Raw genomic sequence first — 20,119 nt, forward strand, 5'->3', positions numbered from 1 at the left:
ATGAAGCGTAATATTTAATTAAATCTAAAATTAAAAATGGAGGAGGCCTGTTTAATATTCAAAATTAAATAAATTGAATCACTTTATTACACCAATGTAATACATTCCCACGAGAGTCTAATCAAACCATTAAATTCGGTATATGACTTTTTATATTTTATAGAAATATAGTATCTTTGAAATTACTATTTATTATTTCGGAAATTTTTACTTTCGGATAGTTACGTTAACTACTATAATATAATGTTTTTTATCTCTGTTTTACAGTATGTGGGTACTGTGCGCCAGAACGCACTATGGCTGCATTAGAATACATTAGTCATGAAAGTATTCCGTTTAATTCAAAACATTTAGACTATAAAGGTGTACGTTTGACAGAACTGACAGTGATAAACCTGATGGCAATTTAACAGTCCACTTCAGACAAACATCCTGGTCTTTAATTTTTAAGACGTGTTTCAATTTCTGTCTTCTTCGTTGTTTCATTGCTAATCACAGATACAGTATATCACGAAGCACAAAAATAAAAAAATTCTTGCACTGTTCACTAAACTGAAAACCAAGGGCGCTCCGGAGTCTTTCAAACAATGGGAATATCCATTCATAATAATTCATTCGTAGTGATTTGGTTCAGTGGGCTTCATTAGCCCATTCATTGGGGTTTGCATGATTTGATATCATAATGGCAGTGTAGCTGTTTTAGCTTTTTTCATATTGTTGTTTGCCAAAAGATTTTGTGAAGACCAAGTGACGGATATGCATGAGTTAGAGAGTGCACACTACACTGCAGTCTTGGTATACCACCAATACTGCAATTCCCAGAGTTCCCAGGGTGGCGTTGCCGTGCCTCCATGACAACGCTTGAGTTATCCGTGCGTGCTCGCCCTCGGGGGGCTGCGTGACGTCAGGTTGTCGGTGGTGACGGAGACGCGGAAAGCCAGTGCATGCTCCATCAGCAAGAGAAGCGACCGACTGCGGCGGCGGATCCTTCGGCACCATGGGTTGCATTCCAGGGATTATTAATTACGGATTTTAACAGGGAAACGCCGGGAACATGGCAGAGAGGTAAGACCGCCGATTAGTTTTAATTGTATCACGCCCTGTCTGTAGGGAAGTCGAGTCTTGTCTCTCGTTGATTGCAAAGTTGGGATTCTGTGGTGCTTTCAAGTTGGTGTCCCGGTCTCTGCTTCCTCCCCATCACCACTACTGGAGCCGGGGCTGAGCGCTCTCCTTCTTTCGGCATGCGTGCAGGTCGCCGCCTCTGTCTTTAGGAAGCTGTTCCATCTTAACGCATGCACCTGTACCGAGGTGGCGCTGGTAAAGGGTAATAATGCTTGCTGTTTACTGCGTTTGTGCTCCCTGATTCCGTTTCACCTTTGCAGATCCGAACTGGGCTGGGCCGCGGGTGTATCGCCTCACGGTCTCTCGCTTGTGATGTTTCAAAAGGCATGAGGCGCGTTAACGGCAGAGCGACGACAACTGTGGAGCTAGGGGAGGTTTGCGCGTCCCCGAGCCAGCTAGCATCCCTTCCGAGCCTCGCTTCTGCATGTCAATAATAGTTGTTTACTTTCAGGTTTAATACTGTAAACCCTTTAACAGTTAATTCAATTTTTTTAGAGGTTAAATATTTTTAAAATAAACGTATAAAACTCCTATCTGTGATGAAGACAATATATTGATTTTTTTTACTGCCTCTTTTTAAATGATTGTATCTGTACTGAAAGAAAGGTGTACAGTATGTATTTGTGCAGGGAGGGCGATGTCATGTATTATGTAGTGAGATTTATCCAGCAGTTTCCAATGCATTATGCCGCGATGGGAAGCTACCATGAGCCACTGGCGCTGGCTGAGATTCCGCCGCGCCTGTGTTTATGTGGTGCGGCTGTTAATAAGAATTTCAAATGGGAAGCGACGCGCGACAGATCAGAGCGCTCAGTCCTAATGTCACGGCGGAAAGAGGAAGTTGTGTAATTATTTCCCAGGCCCAGTCCGGACCGCATCAAGACTGACGAGTGCTCCCCTGGCGAGATCGTGGGGTGCGAGTGTCCCCAGTGCCGTAGAAGCAGTCTGTACATCACCTTTTTATTGTCGCTTGCTCTCTAGGGAGGTAAAAGCGGCGCGTTTGCAATGCCCAGACTGGAATATTGTCCTTCATTTTTGTGTGTGGGAATTGTGGCAACTTGTGTTCGCAGGAGAAGTCAAGGACTGTGAGAAACGTGATCGCCTCTGTTTAGTACTCGTGTTAGGCATTCGTTACAGTTCCAGGGTGAACCCATTGCAAAAACGGGCGTAGCTCTCTCGCGTACTGTGCACGTACTGTATTCGGTGTTTAAGCGCTGGCACCTGTCGGGAAGGAAAGCGTTGTCAGTGTGTGTGAGGTGGGGGTGATGTGCACGGCAGTGAGTGGACTGTTTGGTTCCCTGATATTTTAGTGTGGTTCAGCGTGGACTGGAAAGCTTTTGGTGCGTGAAAACTGGGAGGGGGAGCTACAGTATCTGCAGCCAGACCGCGCACAGCTGCAAAATTCCGAGCGTCTCTCTCTCTGTTGTTGCTGCCCTTCTGTAATGCAGCGTATAGCAATGCACCTGTCGCTTTTAATACCCGTTTCTTCTGCCGTTTCTGCTCATATCAATCATGTATAGTATGTTCCGCATTACTGAGGGGACAATATTTCTAACATTTTAATTTCCCTTATCTCCCTGATTGCGTTCAGATACGATAGTGAACAACCTCTCTCCCGTTAACACCCTACACGTAATTTCTTCTCGCCGCCTTTTTAAATTAAAAAAAGGTTTGGTTTGGGCTCTTTTCTTGAAATCAGATGTTTTGCATTCGAACTGTTGCTGCAGAGACTGGGAGAGTGGTTTTAGCTCGCTGTACCGCCTTACCGGCCTCAAGCAGCAGCATACAGTAAACGCGTGTCATAGAAAGAGACCTCGCTGTTAATCAGCAGCCTCTATTCTCCGCTCTGCGCCAATGTCACACCTAGTAAGTAGGGATCCTGTATAGTGCATATAGACCTCGTTCAGCCTGACCGGACACTGACTGCTGTCTTATTATTGTGGCGATGCAGAGAAACTTGAAGCGCATCATGCATGTCGTAATGGGATCCGTGCCTCTACAATTTACATGCTAATGCCGCAAGCTCTGTTTCTGTTGAGCTGCATTTAGCTACCTGTGAGGCAATGGCTCAGATCATTAACTAGAAGATATAGGTGATTTGAATGTGCACAAAGTTGATTTTATCCCTTATTCTCAGTGCTAAAGGACCGCAGTCATGCTACACAAGCCAGTAGTGAAGGCTGGTTTCATTGTGCAGGATGCAGATCTTCATTGTGTGTACACTAGACCCCTAGGAGGATCAGGGAGGAGTCCTCTTCTTGCATTTTTCCAACAATGTACAGTAAGAGTGAAAAAACTCCAGGAACAGGGATGTCTATGTGTACATGCTTTGATGATGTTGATATGTGTGCTATTAAAAAAACGTATTATAGACAAGGATATACAGTGCTGCATATACAGATATACAGTACATGATAACACTGCTTAAAAGACAGGGATCTCTGATTCAGGTACTGGAGGGCTGCAGGTTTTAAATCCAGCTGGGCTCCTAATGACCTTACTTCATCAGCTCATTACTGGATTAATTAGACCAGTTTAACAGCTTCTCCCAGCTCTTCTGGTACTACTGCTGTTAACAGAACTAGAATACCTGCAGACACATCAGTCCCCTGAGACCAGGAATGGAGACTCCTGGCCTAGATGTGTAGTGTGTGTGGAGACCTGAGTGTTTTCCCTGGACATTGATTTGCGGGGATAATGAAGTCTGCCCACACTAGAGGAACACTGCCTCTCACGGTGCTGATCTGTGGAATGGCTTGGCTTTGTCTAGGCAGTCCATCAGAAAATCATTAGTGCTGTCCTTAATTGTTTCCTCACACACTTACACTACACTTTTTCTTTCCTCCCTGGGCTTCAAAAGTAATCCAGCAGGAGTAATTCTCCTTCTCTCAAAGGAATACATTTACTGGTCAGATGCTTCAGACTGTGTGGGGTGCCTCTGCCTTGCACTGGGTGCCTCGTGCTCAAGGTGAGGCAGTGAGGAGGGAGGCAGTGCTACAGGTCTTGTGTATTCACAGTGCTGTGCTAAAATCATGCCATGTGGAGACCTCTGCTGCAATTAAAAATGAAATTCAAGAGTTGATCTCCATCAACAGCCCAAACGAGTCATGGGACCAGAGTTTTTTCTCAGTGTCTGAGCATGAAGCAGGTTGAGAATGTTAAGAATGTTAGCAGCTCCTGGATGGGGTTATCACAGATTGACCCCTGGTGAGGGCCTTACAAGTCAAGTGGACTATGATGATGTCAGGGTAAAGAACTTTGCTGAAAAATACAGTCACTAACTATGCTGGGGACTTGGAACAATAATGCATGGTTTCTTAAGCCTTTGCAGTGTGCAGTGTAAATATAGAGTCCTCTGTTAATTAGCACCTTTAGATAAGGATTTGAGCAAAGGTTATATTACTATGGAAGAAGAGAAAATTTAAATGGGAGAAAAGAATAGTTAAATAACTCTCTGTAACCCTCCTCCTTAATGAAATGTGTGGCCACTTTGTTTTCTCTATTCATGACTTTCTAGGGCTCAGCACAGAAACTGATGTTTTCATCTACACACACATATATCTTCCTCTGTACTGCACCTCATGATTGATATATTTTATAGCTAGATTTCTCCCTGTTGCCTTCACCTCTTTGGAGATTATTTAGTATTGTCACGCCCCACACTCTACCTCGGAAACGCCGTTCTATCCATGTCGCACCCCACACTCTCCCTCGCAAATGACGTTGCAATCCCAGAACCACTGCTTCACAATCTCATCCCTGATTGAACCCATCACATTCTCACATGCACCAGATTCCTCAAATTCTCACTCCCTAACCAATCATCCAATCACACCCCTTTCCTTTCAATATTTAAACTCCCCTCACACACCTTCCCCTGCTCACTATTGAGAAGCCTCTTGTAGTATTCTTTGTCACTGTGTGTTTCCAAGCATTTTGACTGATCTCATGTTATGAAGCTTCTGCTTCTTGACTTTGCCTTCTGGATTGTTTTAGGATGTTTCTTGTTACCAGACCCTTTGCCTCCCTTATTGACCCAGCCTTTGGATTTCTTCTTTCAGATTGTCCCTTTTGCTACTCTGCATTCTGTGGGATTCCAGTCATGTGTAAGGATCCTCCAATCCTACCTATAGGTTCCCTGACACTTATGGTATAAAACAGGGCTATACATCTAAATATCCTTCCTTTTTTTTTCCTCAAATTTGCAAAGATGGTGAGAAAAACAAGTGAGTGACCATCCTTTGTAAGAATGTTTAGGATTTCAGCATTGGCAGATTCTTTTGATTTTACAGTAAGCCTTAGCTTTGACTGACAGCTGGTGTTTGCAAATGTAGTACAGTTCTCAGATAGAAACAAGATTTCTGGTGCAAAGCTGTTCAGTCTGTTCCAGGTATTCCAAGCTGTAGGTACATGTAACACCAAGTGTTCAATTCATGATTGTTACTTTGTGTGGAGTGAATTTTCAGAGACTGAAACTTGGTTACAATAAATGAACCATGATGAGCTTATCTGTTTCATTAGTGGAATTTCTATGGGTCTGTTGCTTGCAGAGAACCAGAATAATCTGGATAAGCAATTCTTATTTCTATTGATGTTTATTGAACATGAAATGGGACAACTATCTAAAAATTTAAATTAAAATTTTTTTTAAAACTTTTTCTGGACTGTTGACTGTTCTGGGTCACCTTCAGTATGTCAATATTAGATCAGGTAAGGGTGGTGTATTTTTTGGTTTGTTGCACATTTCAGGCCTGTGGTGGGACATGATTTCTATCAGCTGGCAAAATAAAATAGGGCACATACTCAATTGCTTCTGATCTCCCAGTGGACAGTCGATCAGAGAGCACTGCATTTGAAAGATCTGCAGGTCATGCATTTTTAAGTGTCATTTGCATTTCATTCAAGTAAAACCAAGCCCATTATGCTGTTGGCAGCTGCTGTGTGTTGAGGTGCAGCCTAAGGAAGTGTCATTACCACTCTGTTTTACTGTGGTAAACTCGGTGTCTGCGTGGCGACTGCACAAGACAGATGCCTGAGAGGCTCCTGGTGGGAGAAGGAGAGACAGAGTGAAAGTGTTTTTTCTCCACTAACAGGATTAGTGTAGAAATGTGCTGCTGGAATGACGGCGGCTTTGACTTCCTAATCAGTTTTAAGGGATCAGATGCTGGGTGTCTGTAAGTGAGACTAGCCTGGCTTGAAGTACACTTCCTCAGTGCATAATCTGCTACCCAATTCTGTGACTCTGCATGTTACCATGACTGCTGTTTTGTCTGTAGCAAAACATATTACACAGTGTAGGGAACAATGTAGGAACTCAAATGCGGGACAAAAAAAATTCAGATGCAGAGTATGTTTGCAGGCAAGTGGGATAGCAGCTCATCGGCCAGGTGGGGAGCACATTGGACGATTTACAAGAGGAGTGAGCGGGTTAGCTGTGAGTGCCGGAAGGTGGTGAGACCCTGGAAAATTGCACAGGCAGTCCGCTCTAGCACAGTGCCCCATTCCTCAGGCTATTAAAGACGGCATCTAATGGGACTGGGGCCTTAACGTTTTAAATAATGCTGTGTGTATCTCCTTCAACATGTTCATATTTGCCCAAATTCCACTTTCCAGAAGTAAAAAAAAAAAAAAAACTTCTCTGTATTTCTTGTTTGACTTCATAGAAACAAGATCAGAAGGTGCTTTATTTCCTTTCTGAGCATCACAAAACAGTTCTCTCAGGGGCTTTGAAAACTTGAATCACTTTAAAACATGATTTCTTTAAGTGCTAATGTGTGAAAACCTGAACCCACAAAATACCAGTAGAGCATCTGAAATATATTATCAAAGTGTTTTTAAATGTATAATTTGTGGTGTTTGTTTTGCATTAAAGAGGAGTATAGGAGAGTAAGCTATATATTATTGCTTTGTGATGCATGGCAGAATGCACAGTGTATGGTTTTTCTAATTTTGAACTTGTGCAGTGCTTGTATTGATCTGGGAATGTTCAGGCTTTTTGAAGACACACATGGAGAACCATTTAATAACTCTTAAATCGACTCGCATAGTAGTTGCTTCTTAAATCAAACTTTCTATATTGAATTAGGAGTGGAGAGATGGGAGGAGCATACACATTTGGTGTGTGCTAGATGTGGATGCAGCAGTGTAGGTGATGCGTGTTTTTCATGAACTTCATTTCATGCTCATGGCAGATGATCTCATAAGTGCTTGTGTTCACTAGAGGTTAGCTACACAGATGTGACACAAGCAGGTTTTACTTGCACTTTGTCTAAAGCTCTTCACATTCTGATGAGTAAAGGAATTGATTTTAGCTTTAATCATGGGATAGCTAACACAATCTCGCATTGATTATGAACAAAGTGTTGTCATTAACCAGTAGTTGGCAACTGTTTTTTTTAATGTGCCATTTCTTGTGTGTAACATGGCCTAAAAGGTCAGCCAGGGGTCTCACTACATCACTACTTTAGATGCAAATTAGTGATTAATACAAAGTCGGGGATGATCAGATTTATTCCGTTCTCTTTCGGCTGCTTACAATGTGGCTTGTCATGCAATCTCACTGTTGTACCACAATATGCTGTGAAACCACTGACTGGAAGTGACAACAGGGTCAGTCCTGACCCGTCTTTCAACAGGAAGGCCTAGCACACTGCTAGTTTGATTTCTCTTCTTCTCCAGGAAACGTCTCTTCTCAGATCTCATAGAAAATATGAGACCCGCCATGTTAAAATAAGAGAATGTCAGACATGGTGGAATGACAAGATTAGTATTAATTGTGTAGATTGTGCATGAGTGTCGTGTGTGGTTGTCTGGGGGCCCCAGATTTGGGTTTGATCAAGGATGACAAGTGGTAGCAGGTTTATACCCTGACCTGGGATGCCCAGTGTCTACAGGTTTTTATAGGTCTCTTTAAGGCTGCAGAACTGAAGAGTTGGAAGAAACTGTGAATTTGGTCCTGTTAAGCCAGTAATGAGCTGATTGAGCTTGTTCAGGGCTGAGAAGAAAAGATAACTTACAACCAGACTGGTCCTCTAGCAAACAGGATTACCCACCCTGATCTCAACAATGCTTTGGTCTCGTCAGTCGAGCTCATGTTAACTTGCAGTGATAATGACTCTGTAGAATATGGCATGCAACAATTCTTGAATCTTTGTTGCAAATTAGAGAAATTCTAGTCTAGGAGCTGTTCTAGAATTTTTATTACATCTATCACCCTACCAATGCAACAGCAGCTTCAGCTCGGGGGTGAATCATATTGCTGATTCCCTCTTTCAGCATCCAGTCATCGAGAGAGATCTGCCAATCAGCCTTTAAAGCATTTTAAAGTGCATCTCTTTAGATCTGAAAAGCATATAACAGAGTCAAGGCTTTTGTAGGATGGTGTTTGGTAGTAAGTTCAAAAATACATGATAGTAAATTATTGTACATTAAGTCTCTTCTCCAAAGTAAATTGAAATTTCAAACAATATATATCATAACTTAGCAAAAAGCAATTCATTTAAAATGAAGATTACATTACAAAATGAAATAGTTACTAGAGATTTGTCCTGGTCAGAAAGTTATTGTGAGAAAATAAATATAACAAAAGTGATAAGAAACCTGAGGTGTTATCTGCTCTCTTTGTATTCACATGAGTTTTCTCCCACTGTTCAAAAACCAATTGATACGATAATTGGCTTATGGAAAACGTATTGCCCTGGTGTCTGTGTGTGTGGACTGTAATGGACTGGTTTCCAGTCCAGGGTGTACCCTGCCTTGCACCCGTTGTTTGCTGGGATTAAACTCTGACTCTCCCACAACCCTGAATTGGATAAAGAGGTTAGAAAATGGATGGATGGACATTCCCATGTGTTCATGTGTGTATTGGATAGATACAGTACATTATAAAGTAGTTGTACTTTCTAGGCATTGTAAATTTTCTTTAAGTTACAGAGCTTTGAAAGCATTAACATTCATTTTAATAATGTTCTGACCTTTCGCATGTCTTTTATAGGTGTAAAGCGGTCAAGAAATATGAGTGTCTGTGTGCTGATACAAAAAAAGGCGAATAGACCTCTATGAAGCCATTGTTTAAATTGGGGGAGTAGGTGCACCTGTGCAAAAGTGATGAAAAGCAGACAGCTGTTAATGAAGAGAATCTCTTTAACAGATATGCATATTTTAACTCAAGTCCTTGCTGGGGTTTGAAGGGAAACAGGCATGTCCTATCACAAGATGACAAGTTTCCTGTTTTTCCTCTGTCATCTTTGGATTTTATTGCATCACAAAATGTGACTTCTGTCTCCATCCTCTCTGCAGTTGTAAAAGCTATGTTGAGGTTATATAGCACATCGAAAATCTTCAGCCTGCATGATGAGAGGTTTTATACTCAAGCATTGGCTGGTAAGGCAGTACAGAACCAACTGTGTATACTAGAAGTGTTTACAGCAAAGCAGTGTAAATGGTAAATGATGCCTCACGCCCACTACACTCCAATTTGAAAAAACGCAATCTAGATGACGTTTTAAATCACCAAAGGCTACAAAACACATTTTTAAAAAGTCATTTGTTCCAAGTGCCATTACTCTTAATGTATGAGTCCCTTCAGAACATATGTACTGACAGCATACGTATACAGTATATGTATGTCACACTTAAATCTTGTTTCGAGTCCTGTATTTCTTGTATTGACTGTACACATCTGGTAAAATCCACCAGATGTTTTATGTCCTCTGCATTAGCTGTTTTGATTGTCTCAGGGAGAACAAAAGGAACATTTCCACTCTGTGGACAATAAAGTAGATTCTGATTGTGAATAAGAACTAGCTGAAATATGTTCTTTTACACTCTACTGACAAGAACCAGCTCTCTGCAGGGGGAGTTTAATAGACTAATGTAGTAAAGGTTTCCCTGTCCCTCTGGAAGCCTCCAGTGTGCTCACCCTGCATGCTGCCAATTCACCTGTTTTTTCAGAGCCCACATCTTATTTCTCTTTTTGTTTCCCCACGCAGTTGCACACCATAGATATAGTTACAGCCATATTTGATATGGCTGTAGCGTGTGTAGTAGATACCAAGGGGGGGATATTAAATGTGAAGGAGAACACCCTGTAATTCAATCCTCCCCAGGGGGAGGCAGACATTCTTCTGTGCGGACCGGAGCCCAGTTCTCTCTTCCTCAGAACACTGCTGGTCGGGCAGCTCATTGTGCAGTTGGTGTTTTCTGGAATTGTGCAACTGTGGGCGCGAATGCATTGCATGTGAGAGAGAAAGGCATCATATTACAAGATTCAGGGTCTAATTGCACCCCCATTCCTCCACCAAACATCGCCTACCCTCCCATAGTTACCCACTATGTCTCTGCCATGCAGCTCCGCCTATGTGGCTGTTTCTTCCTCCTTTGGGCATTCTTGGGGTTTTTTTTTAACAAGAATAGCAGTCTTGTCATTCTGATATAAGGGCCTTGGACGCACCCCCCTTTTTTCTCTTTCATGGTAGCCAAGTTGCATCTGAACTAGATTTAATAAAAGGATTAGTGGGAATGTGCTGTTGGTGTGGATTAGGCTTGGTAATGCCTTTTCTTTGAATACAGTGTGTGCTGTGTTCCAGGCTTTTCCACATGTGCCATTAATGTTCTCCCCCAGATTCAGTCTGTAATTATTCTTGTGACAAAGAATCACATTTGGGTTTGTTACATTTCAGGTTGTTTGGGACTGTATACCAGAGAGTATTCCAGAAAAAAAAACACACAAACCACCCTCTTCTCTGTTGGGTTTATCCTAAATTAAAAAAGAGGGGCAAATGGTCCATATTGAGTTGAATGAGTACATTTTCGAACTCCACCATTCTCTACATTTGCAGAATCTCATAAAAGCCCTGTCGTATAGAAAGGACCACCTTAACAAAAGCTGGAACTGCTTGGTTTTCCCATAATTCCTCAAAGGTTAACTTACTGCCTTCCCCATGTTTGTTTGAATGATGCCCAAGGCAAAGCTGCTGGCTTCTGCTGTGCCTGTGCTCTCTTAATTTTGTGCTTGGCATTTTGCAGCACTTTGTCAAACCAGGTCTCCAATAACCAGCCTTGGGCTGCAGTGCAAAGTTCTTTTCCTTCATCTTTTTTTTTTCCCCCCTGACAGCTCTCTTCCCAGACATAGGGCCTCATGCACAGCCAGTCTCCTTGCAAAGTGGAGAGAAGACAAGTCCTTTCCATGCATCTGCAATTCAGATGCTCCCCTGGGCTGGTTAATGCATCGGTGAATTCAGACAGGCAGACAATTTGCACATCCATTTCAGAGCTGAAAGGTCACAGTAGGTGTTCAAGGGTGCTGCTCTTGTGGAAGAATTTTCTGAGGCATGGCTGGCTGCTAGCTGTGGTATTTTCATGCCCACGATCACTAGTCCCTTTAGGGTTGGGATTGATTGCTTTTTTTCATTTCCTAAACTATTTCCAGTGGCTATTCTCAAATAAGTTCTTGATACATGGTAAAATTCCTCTACCGTGTTAAACATTTCCACTTCCTGATTCCAACAGTTCTTTCTTGGCACTACAGCTGCTATTGGCTTTACAATTGATTAAAAATAGTTCAGGAACTGGAAATAGATTTATTCTAAAGAGGAATTGAATTTGGGATCATGGAACTGAGCCCCATTGTTGACACAGTGTGAAGTCAACACCAGGCTGACTGCTTTGGGGTAGAAACTGTTGTCAAGAATTGATTGGACTCCTGTTGTCACCACCCTTCCAACAGGCCACAGTACTAGATCTGCAGCACCTGGAAGTGTGGACCCAGCTCCTTCATCTCATTTTCCCTGTTTGGAAATATCCCATAATGTGTCAAACATCATGGTTAAAGACATCCTTTTCAGCACACTTTTCAAGTGACTGCATTAACACATGACTCTTCCAAATCTGAGAATGCTTGAATGTACAATTTAAAGATTGCTGGTTATTGTACACAAACCCAGCTGAAATAAACAATCATGTGTTTGTATCTCATATTACAAAGATCAATGCTGTGCCAGGAAGTGCACAGACTCTTCATGCCTGCTTCACTGCTCTTGCATGATGTTACAGGCACTGCAGTGGTGCATAGCTCAGCATTGATTAGAAGATAGGCATGTCCCTACTGAAAAAGTACAGGTGCAAGTTTCTATGTTTCACCAGGCCCTGGCTGATTTATCCCAGCTGTACCACTGGTCATTGTACTAAGCCCACTGTGAAAGATTTTCTTTTATAAGTAAACCACAGCTGATGGACATTAACTCCTACTACTCTCAGTGACTTGTGTGAATTTTGTTTCAAGAAAAGAGTATGAATTCTATGGTTTCTTAATCGTCCAATTTGTATGCTCAAGTTCAAGATTGGGTTCTAGATCGTATGACTTGCACTGTGTATTTTGCTGTTGCATGATCTGTTTGCAACAGTAATGTTATAGTATAGTACATAGTATCCCCTTCTTTAAGGTAAGAGAATTGACATTCTTTGTACCATTTGTTTAGCTGTTCACTGTCTTGGCTTGTCCTAGAGGCAGTCACGATGGCCAGATAAATATACCAAATTCAAATTAAAACGAAAGCATTGCTGATAGGCCATTAAGCAGTCCCCTCTTACTATGCCTGTAGGAAAAGTGGGTCTCAGGGAAAAATACAGTAAACAGATTAAAATCTCAGTTAGAGAGGATGGATGGAGAAGGACTGTATAAGAGAAGAAACAGCTCAGTTTCTTCAAAGCAGGACTCCTACTTTGGCAGACTAGACAACCGAACATGTCCAGGTAATTTGAGGACTGAAGGGACCAATTTTAGGTTTTAGCAAAGGAACTGTTGGCTTACAGCTGTGGGAAGCTTTTTCTTATTTGTGGTTTTCATAGGCTAAAGAAATCCCTCACCAGTTTATTGATGTGTTGTTTGGAATTGGGGGGAGACTCCTATTTGTTTAGCAGCTGTTTAAGGGAGGTATATAATAAGTTTTTTTTTTTCCTACATGACATCTGTGCTTCAGGGTTGAGTTTTGTTTCCTGATTTTGTTGAAAATAGGGCCCAATTACTCACAGTTGTCTAAATATCTGCATCTAATAAGTGTATAGGAGTAGACCTTGTGTGTTTGTGTTCTTGTAATTGTGTGTAAATCAATGTTTGTCTTGTCTACTACCCAGTCACAACACAATGGGAAACAAAGGAAGTATTGCCTGCAAGAGTTCCACTCAGTTTTTCCTGACAACAGGGTTTGTGAAATAGTTTTTCTTTTATTTGCTTGCAAGCAAGGCAGGTGTAAAGAGATGATTTCCTGTTTTGAATTTTAATCTCTGCTTAATTATGCACACCCTCTAGCTTATTAAAATTGTTTACTTGTTACTAAGCATTTTATCTATGCATGTCTAATAGATTGTACTAGGAGTTTTACTTTACTCATACAATACAGAGTTAACATCTGCTGGAGCATTTTGTTGAAGGAGCTTTTCAGATATTTCAATTACCATATTTTATGCTATGAAATGGTTTTTGTTTTGATTTATGTTTTTGAGTTTTGTCATGCCTGTCTCTATGGGAGCGCTCAAAGAACTTGACTTACTTGAGTTATGAACCTTCTTCATTTTGCCCAACCTCTGCTTGTGTATTTCCATTTTGTCCTTTCATTTAGTGCCACCCAGTTTAGCCTGGCTGCTACAACTTTGTATCTGGACGGTGTTTGACTGTCCATTTTCTCGCACACCTCACTGCCTGCTGTTATCCTGTTTTGCCTGTCTGGTCATGCACCTGGGTTCATTTATTATCCCTGGACTGTTTTTAAATCTGACCATTTTCAAATTTACTTTGACGAAATCTGTGATGTTTTACTTCAATAAATGACTTGCCTACCTGCAGAGAGGGTATGTTGTGTGTTTAAAAGTAATATTTTTGCCTTCATATTCTTACCTAACTCTATAAACTACTGTCTGGAGATAAGCTGAGGACATTCTAATCAGGAATAGAAAAGTAAACATGATTGGTCACCATAAGTCTTTAAACTTCACTCCTCTGTCCTGTGCTTCACTCTTTTTAGCTGGGTCGGTGATGTATGTGTACACCAAGATTTTGAAGGCAGACCGCATTGTCTACAATAGTCATGACACTTACATTCATCCGCGCTGCTTAGCACAGTTTTTCGCTGCAGTAAGCGCCTGGCCCCCTGATTCCACACGCCATGGTTCTGTGAAGCAATGCCAGCTGGAGAAGCATTCAGTTTCTCCACTGGATTGAAATCCATACTGTTTAGTAGAGCTGCAAGACAGGAAAACAAATCGTCGGCTAGCCAAAAGGGAATGTAAAATAACAATGCTGATTTTCCCTGCAGTGTTCATTCTGGGTTTATCACCAGTGAGATGGGGCTTTAATGGAATTCTCCAGTATTGGCCAAACATAAAAACCACTGGATCAAGAGTTGTTATATTTAACACTTATGGTAGAGAGAGCCACAATTCAGCATGTTTTGTATGTAACCCCAGCTCTGTAATTTATAACAATTTAAACTGGAACAAATGTAAGTTTTTCATTTCTAAGTTCATTTTTTCAATTCAGTCTGGTTAAAGCTGTAGGGTCCCAGTTTATTCCCAAGGATCACTAAATTACTTAATTCTGCAAATTAAAGGCTTAACTGTGTGGTCAGAATTAAATTACCCAGAGTCATTAGAGGTGAAGTGATTAAAGGGGACCTGTAAAACCCACTGATCTGTGACTTTCTGGGACAGCGGCTGGTCACCCCCTGCTAGTGTGACAAACTCCCCAGGCAAGTTGTAGGTGCAAAGCCACCTGGGACATTAAACAAAAGTCTTGACAAGGCTTCTGCTTTGAATTGGCTGTGACAGCTGAATGGTCAAGAAAGGCCAAAAACAGTGTTTAATGCTCAGTGTTTTTTGATGTGCTGAAGAAGGCCTGGGTTTGAGTCTCATCATTAATGATTCTTGGCTATCGCCTGCAAACTTAATTTGTAGTTTTATGCCACAAGGGGCAGATTCACAGAAGTGTTACTTTCAGCAATTTCTTAAAAGCTTTCCCCCTGTCAAAGATGGCTGACTGGAGATTCCAGCCACAAGAAGGCAAGTGTTAATCACTGGAGCAGGGATTAGCTGTGCACCCTGCTCCACCCTATATTAACTAGGAAGGGAGCCAACCAGGTACACGGAGCAAACCATTGAACCAAGAAGCTGAACTAAGGGGAGAAAACGAGCCGTATAGAAAACTTGAGAAAGGTGCTACGCTGGGATAAAAGCCATTGTTCTAGAAGAGAAACCACTGCTTTAGCATAGAATATAGAGATAGATTATAATACTTTATTAATCCTGTAGGGAAATTGATATACTGTGCTGTGACAGAAACTACTGTACTAGAATTAAAGGTAGTTTAAATCTGAATATAAAGTAACACACAGAAGCCCAATGAAGGGCTAAATTTTCATTTCTACTCTTTTAAACTCTTTATTTTGTTTAAAAGCAGTAGTAGTAATTTGCTTGTAAATTATACTTTTGGCTTTTTAGACTTGTAGTGGGGTTTAATGATGAAACTTTAATGATTTAAGTAGTCAGGACCAAAGGACATAATCCAAAGGACAGCACTTTCTATAGCACAGTGCCCCTGAGCATCACCTGCTGGTCCCCCACTACTACTTACAGAGGCGGTTTTTCTCCCATGCCAGTACCGAGATCTGACTAGAACAGGTGGTAAATCTAGATAGTAAATCAGGTAGTAAAGCTGTTGTCAAAGGACTTGTAGAGTACAAGACTGCAACAGCATCCCAATATGCAGTAACTGCTCTTAACACCTGGAAAATACAGTCTGCTAGCTAATACATGTTGGTGATGCTCTGAACATGTTTTGTACATTAATCCTCAAATCAAGTCCTCAAAACGAACCGTTCATTGATCTAATCCGCCTATTTGATTTCTCTTTAATTAAAAAGTCAGCCTACTGATAGCAGAGGTCTCTGAGCCCACCCAACCCCTGCCCCACTGAAGACAATGCTCTGTGACACACTCAGAAAACTGGCAGGGCACAGCCTGACATTGTCCGAGCTGCAGCCAACATCTGTGTGGTCCTCAGGAGAGAGAAGGAGAGGACCAGACACAGGAGGCAGTAGACAAGCCATGTGGAGCCACAGATGAGACACAGCAGGGTGTAGAGAACAGTCACAAATATCCCTTAAATATATCTGGTCAACAACATACCATAGGTTCTTGATTAATGTCTGATTTAAAATGTATGAACTGACCTGATGGATAGATGTGTGTGGAACTATTATTATTACAAGCTATGAAGAAAGGCAGAGGCAGAGTTATTCCTTAATTAAAAGCTTTTCTGTTTTAGGCTTCACAGTATATTTACTTTACAACTGAGTTTTTATAGGTTATGCATGACTTACAGTAGATCATCAATATTTTTAAATAACAGCTTATGTCCACATTTGTAGGATTAGCTTTTAACTACACTTAACGGTTGTTCATTAATGTACACTTAACAGTCTGGCACTGTCTATGCAGACATGAATAACGCTGAATCTCACCCAGAATGAATGAATATCCACTTGTCTTTTCAGTCCAACACCGTCTACACAGACATGAAAGACACTGAACCTTACAAAATCAGGCACTAGTTTATGCTGAAATAAAAGCTAAATAAAATATTTCTGTCAGGTTGGTAAAGCATTTTTCAGTCTGCCACACTGTTGGTAGTTTTGGTATTTACTGTCCATCTATTGTTTTAATAACCAAACACTGTATTTATTCCTGTCATTAAATGGTGAATCTACTGTAAATGGGCTGGATTTTTTTATGTTAACCTTTAAATATTGAGTCACCCATTTAATCTAAATGATCTTTAGTTTTATTCCCCCAAGAGGCTGAGTAGAAACTGTGATCAGAAATTGTGTCTGATATGACTTCTTGGCCCGATTGAGCAGGCGGTGGCGATAGTCTGAGCACAGGCAGGGGTCCTGCTCAGCTTTTGTTGCTTGGTTAAACAGTAACTCAGAAACTCCCACATCATCATCAGTTTGCATCTTTTTTTTAGACATTTTCGTTTCCAAAAGTCATAAAAGAGATATTCTGGTGTGATGGGGTGGCAAAATATGATAGAAACCACCCCTTTATGTGTATGTATTAACAAACAAACTGAAGATTGCTCATTTGTGGGAGGGGTTGTTTGCCTCTACCTTCAATGTTTCCAGCTATTGCTCTGTAAAATGTATTACAAGTAAATGTTATGCTAAACCTGTTTCAAGAGTATCTTTTATCTAAACATCACTCTAGCAACAATCCCATCTGGTACATAACATCCAAGTCATAACAATGGGCCTGTTAGTCTGCTCTGTCCAGCTACTTCAATACCTACTAATTTTATTTGGCTGATGCTTTATCAAAACTGACTTACATTTTCACCCATTTGTACAGCTGGGTATTTCACTGGAACAGTACAAGTGAAGTGCTTTGCTCAAGGATACAACTGCAGCATCTCATCTGGGATTTGAGCCCACAACCTTCCATTTACGAGTCCAGAACCCTAACCAGTACCCAAAGGCACGATTCAGCAGGATTTGCAAGACAATCCCAGTAGTAGCCTTAAACCTGTGAAGCCTGAAAGGGTCCATCCTGCTCTGCAGTAGAGATATGAATAGCTTCCTGACTAGAAGGAAGGTTAACCATGGTGTCCTGAGGCTTTGAGCATGTACCTTTCTTAACATGGAAAAGGCAGGGAGGCTGCATGATAGACCAAGCTCTGGTTCTCTCTCTGCAGCAAATGGGAGGTGTGCTTTGGGGTATGACAGGTCTCCAGGGTCCTGCAAAATACCAGCAGAGTTATAGAGCTGCCACTCTCTCGCCCTAGGCTACGGCATACTTAATGAACAGAAAGTAGTAGTGGCTAATATCCCATCCACACTGGGCAGCATGACAGAGCATGCACCATGCAGAGCGCAGTACCCCTGCAGCCCTGTCTACTGTCATGTGCTGGTGCAGTCTGGGGTGAGTAAGTGGAGTGAAGTGTTCAAGTGCTAGTTTAATACTCCAGTCAAACAGTAAAAATGCTGAAGGAGTGTGGTGAATATCACTGCTTTAATCTGGAATAATTCATGAAGAAACAGATGCTGCATGTTTATACTCTGTCACAAGCTTTGGTAACAAATGTAATATTACATATAATATGCTTTGTTTCAACTTGCACAAACAGGTTTACCAGAAACCATGAAACAGTTGGCACAGCAAATCTTTGTCATTAATTTTGCACAGAAAAGTAAATCTGGCTTGAGACAGGTGGCAGAGAATCTGGACTGCATTTCATGGGGGTGAGGGCAGGAGAGAATGTGATCTACTCAAATTAAACTAATATTGCTTTCTTGGTCTCCAAATTCAAATAATTTGTACTGTTCACTCCCATTACTGCTGCTGCTGAACGTTTCCAATATTATGTGGGAATACTTGCTTTGCTTTTACACTATATTGTCAGTTTGTGGGAATGGTAATTTCAATGATGTTGAATGACATACTGTATTATTACAGTAGGTTACCATTGCTCCCATTATTTAGATTTTCTGTACTGGTTCATGTGCAGCCTTTCTCTTGCTGCTATCTCTTCTGTCCTCAGTTTCTTCTGGTTTATATCCCCTCTTTCCCTCCCCCGCTTCCTGCCTCTCCATCTTCCGATCTTCCCCTATCTTCTCTCTTCATTTCCCACTCCCTGCCTCCCCATCTCCCTCTTCTTTCTCACTTCTTTTTCTCTCTCTATTGATTTGAGCCCCTGCTGTGTGTGTATGTTTGCGTGTGAGAATGTGTGCATGCAGTTCCCTTTTGATACATCACCGATAAAATAGGGCTACTGTACCCTGGTCATATGACCTGTGGGCTCTGGTCTCCATGGAAACCAGAGCTGGCTTGTGCATCCATACATAACTGAGCATGCCTTCTCCTCACTATGTTACTATATCTTCCTCAGACAGAGGTCACAATGCACCCTGGATACAGTGTCTAGGGAACCAGGCTTGGCCTGAAGATTTTATATGGTATTTTGCAGTACTCACAAGAAAAACATTTTTGTCCAGTGGCATTTTCACTTTTATGCATTTATAAACTAAACAAAAGTGGTGGTATCCAGTCATTTCCTCTTCAGTATTCCAGAAGATAAAGGTGTAAAAATCTGTTGTCTTCCTCAGAAGCATTATTTTAGTTTTCTGCTGTGTTAATTTAAGTCTGAAACAGTTGCTGAAATGTAGTGGCATGGTATCTCAACTTTGAGTTTTTGGACATTCATACGAGTTGACAATTTCTGAGTCACAAAAACACTTGAGTAGACAATAAGAATGTAAGAAAGATTTTTTCTTATTGTGGGGCTGTCCACTACTGTGCGGATGGCCAGTAAGGATCCTTTTCCAGAGGTGGCCCCAGCCCTGTTCCTTAAAGGCCAAGTGAAAAGACCTTGACACACAGCATGTCCATGTTTGCAGATACTGTTGTAATAAACCCCTGGAATTATTGAGGCTCAGGTATTTTTGTTTTGCCATTGTTTAAAGTCTGTCCTCAGATGGGGAGAATGACCTTTTGATTCTGAGATGACGTGTGTTAAAACAGTGTAGCTCAGCTGTGGAAGAAGTTGTGTGTTTTGCACATGCCCACAAAAATGAGCAAACTTGTGGAAAAGGTTATGCTCCACAATCATTGAATAAAGATTTTTACCATTGATGTGGTAGCTTCAAAATTGTTCTGACTTTTAAATCCCACCTGAAATGGTGGCAAAAGCAATTTGCTTTTACAGTATGTAGCAAAATGGTGTTACTATGAGAATAAGTCATAGGTTTTTGCCATATCGTGGTTTGCAACTGTGGTACTAAAATCATGCATTTTTAATGCGAGCATCTGCTTGAAGTGACTCAAGTTGCGTTAGGGCCACATGGCACTCTGTCAAGTGCTGAGAGATTCTAGGAGACTAATTTTACATTGTGTGAAAGGTTTGTAGTCGCAGCAAGAAAGTTTCTGCGTACAGCCTAAGTTGGTGGGGGAA

At 41.4% G+C, this 20,119-nt stretch overlaps 2 protein-coding genes across 5 annotated transcripts in view; one reads left to right on the forward strand and one right to left on the reverse strand.

Annotated features, from left to right (window-relative positions):
* The window catches only part of c6h8orf82 (chromosome 6 C8orf82 homolog), a 42,148-nt gene that overhangs the window by 4,427 nt on the left and 17,602 nt on the right, over positions 1–20,119 (reverse strand). For both annotated transcript variants that reach the window (XM_069191129.1, XM_069191128.1), the window contains one exon: positions 14,216–14,359. In XM_069191129.1, the coding sequence (XP_069047230.1) occupies positions 14,216–14,221 (6 nt within the window). In that variant the 5' untranslated portion in view covers positions 14,222–14,359. The remainder of the gene's footprint in view (positions 1–14,215; positions 14,360–20,119) is intronic.
* The window catches only part of arhgap39 (Rho GTPase activating protein 39), a 140,568-nt gene continuing 121,360 nt past the window's right edge, over positions 912–20,119 (forward strand). For 2 of the 3 annotated variants that reach the window (XM_015354221.2, XM_015354223.2), the window contains exon 1: positions 912–1,065. In XM_015354221.2, the coding sequence (XP_015209707.1) occupies positions 1,055–1,065 (11 nt within the window). In that variant the 5' untranslated portion in view covers positions 912–1,054. Of the gene's footprint in view, positions 1,066–1,975; positions 2,108–20,119 lie in introns of those variants that run through there. The other variant, XM_069191127.1, reaches the window with a different exon arrangement.

This window comes from Lepisosteus oculatus, chromosome 6, assembly GCF_040954835.1.
Source record: "Lepisosteus oculatus isolate fLepOcu1 chromosome 6, fLepOcu1.hap2, whole genome shotgun sequence".
NCBI lineage: Eukaryota > Metazoa > Chordata > Actinopteri > Semionotiformes > Lepisosteidae > Lepisosteus > Lepisosteus oculatus.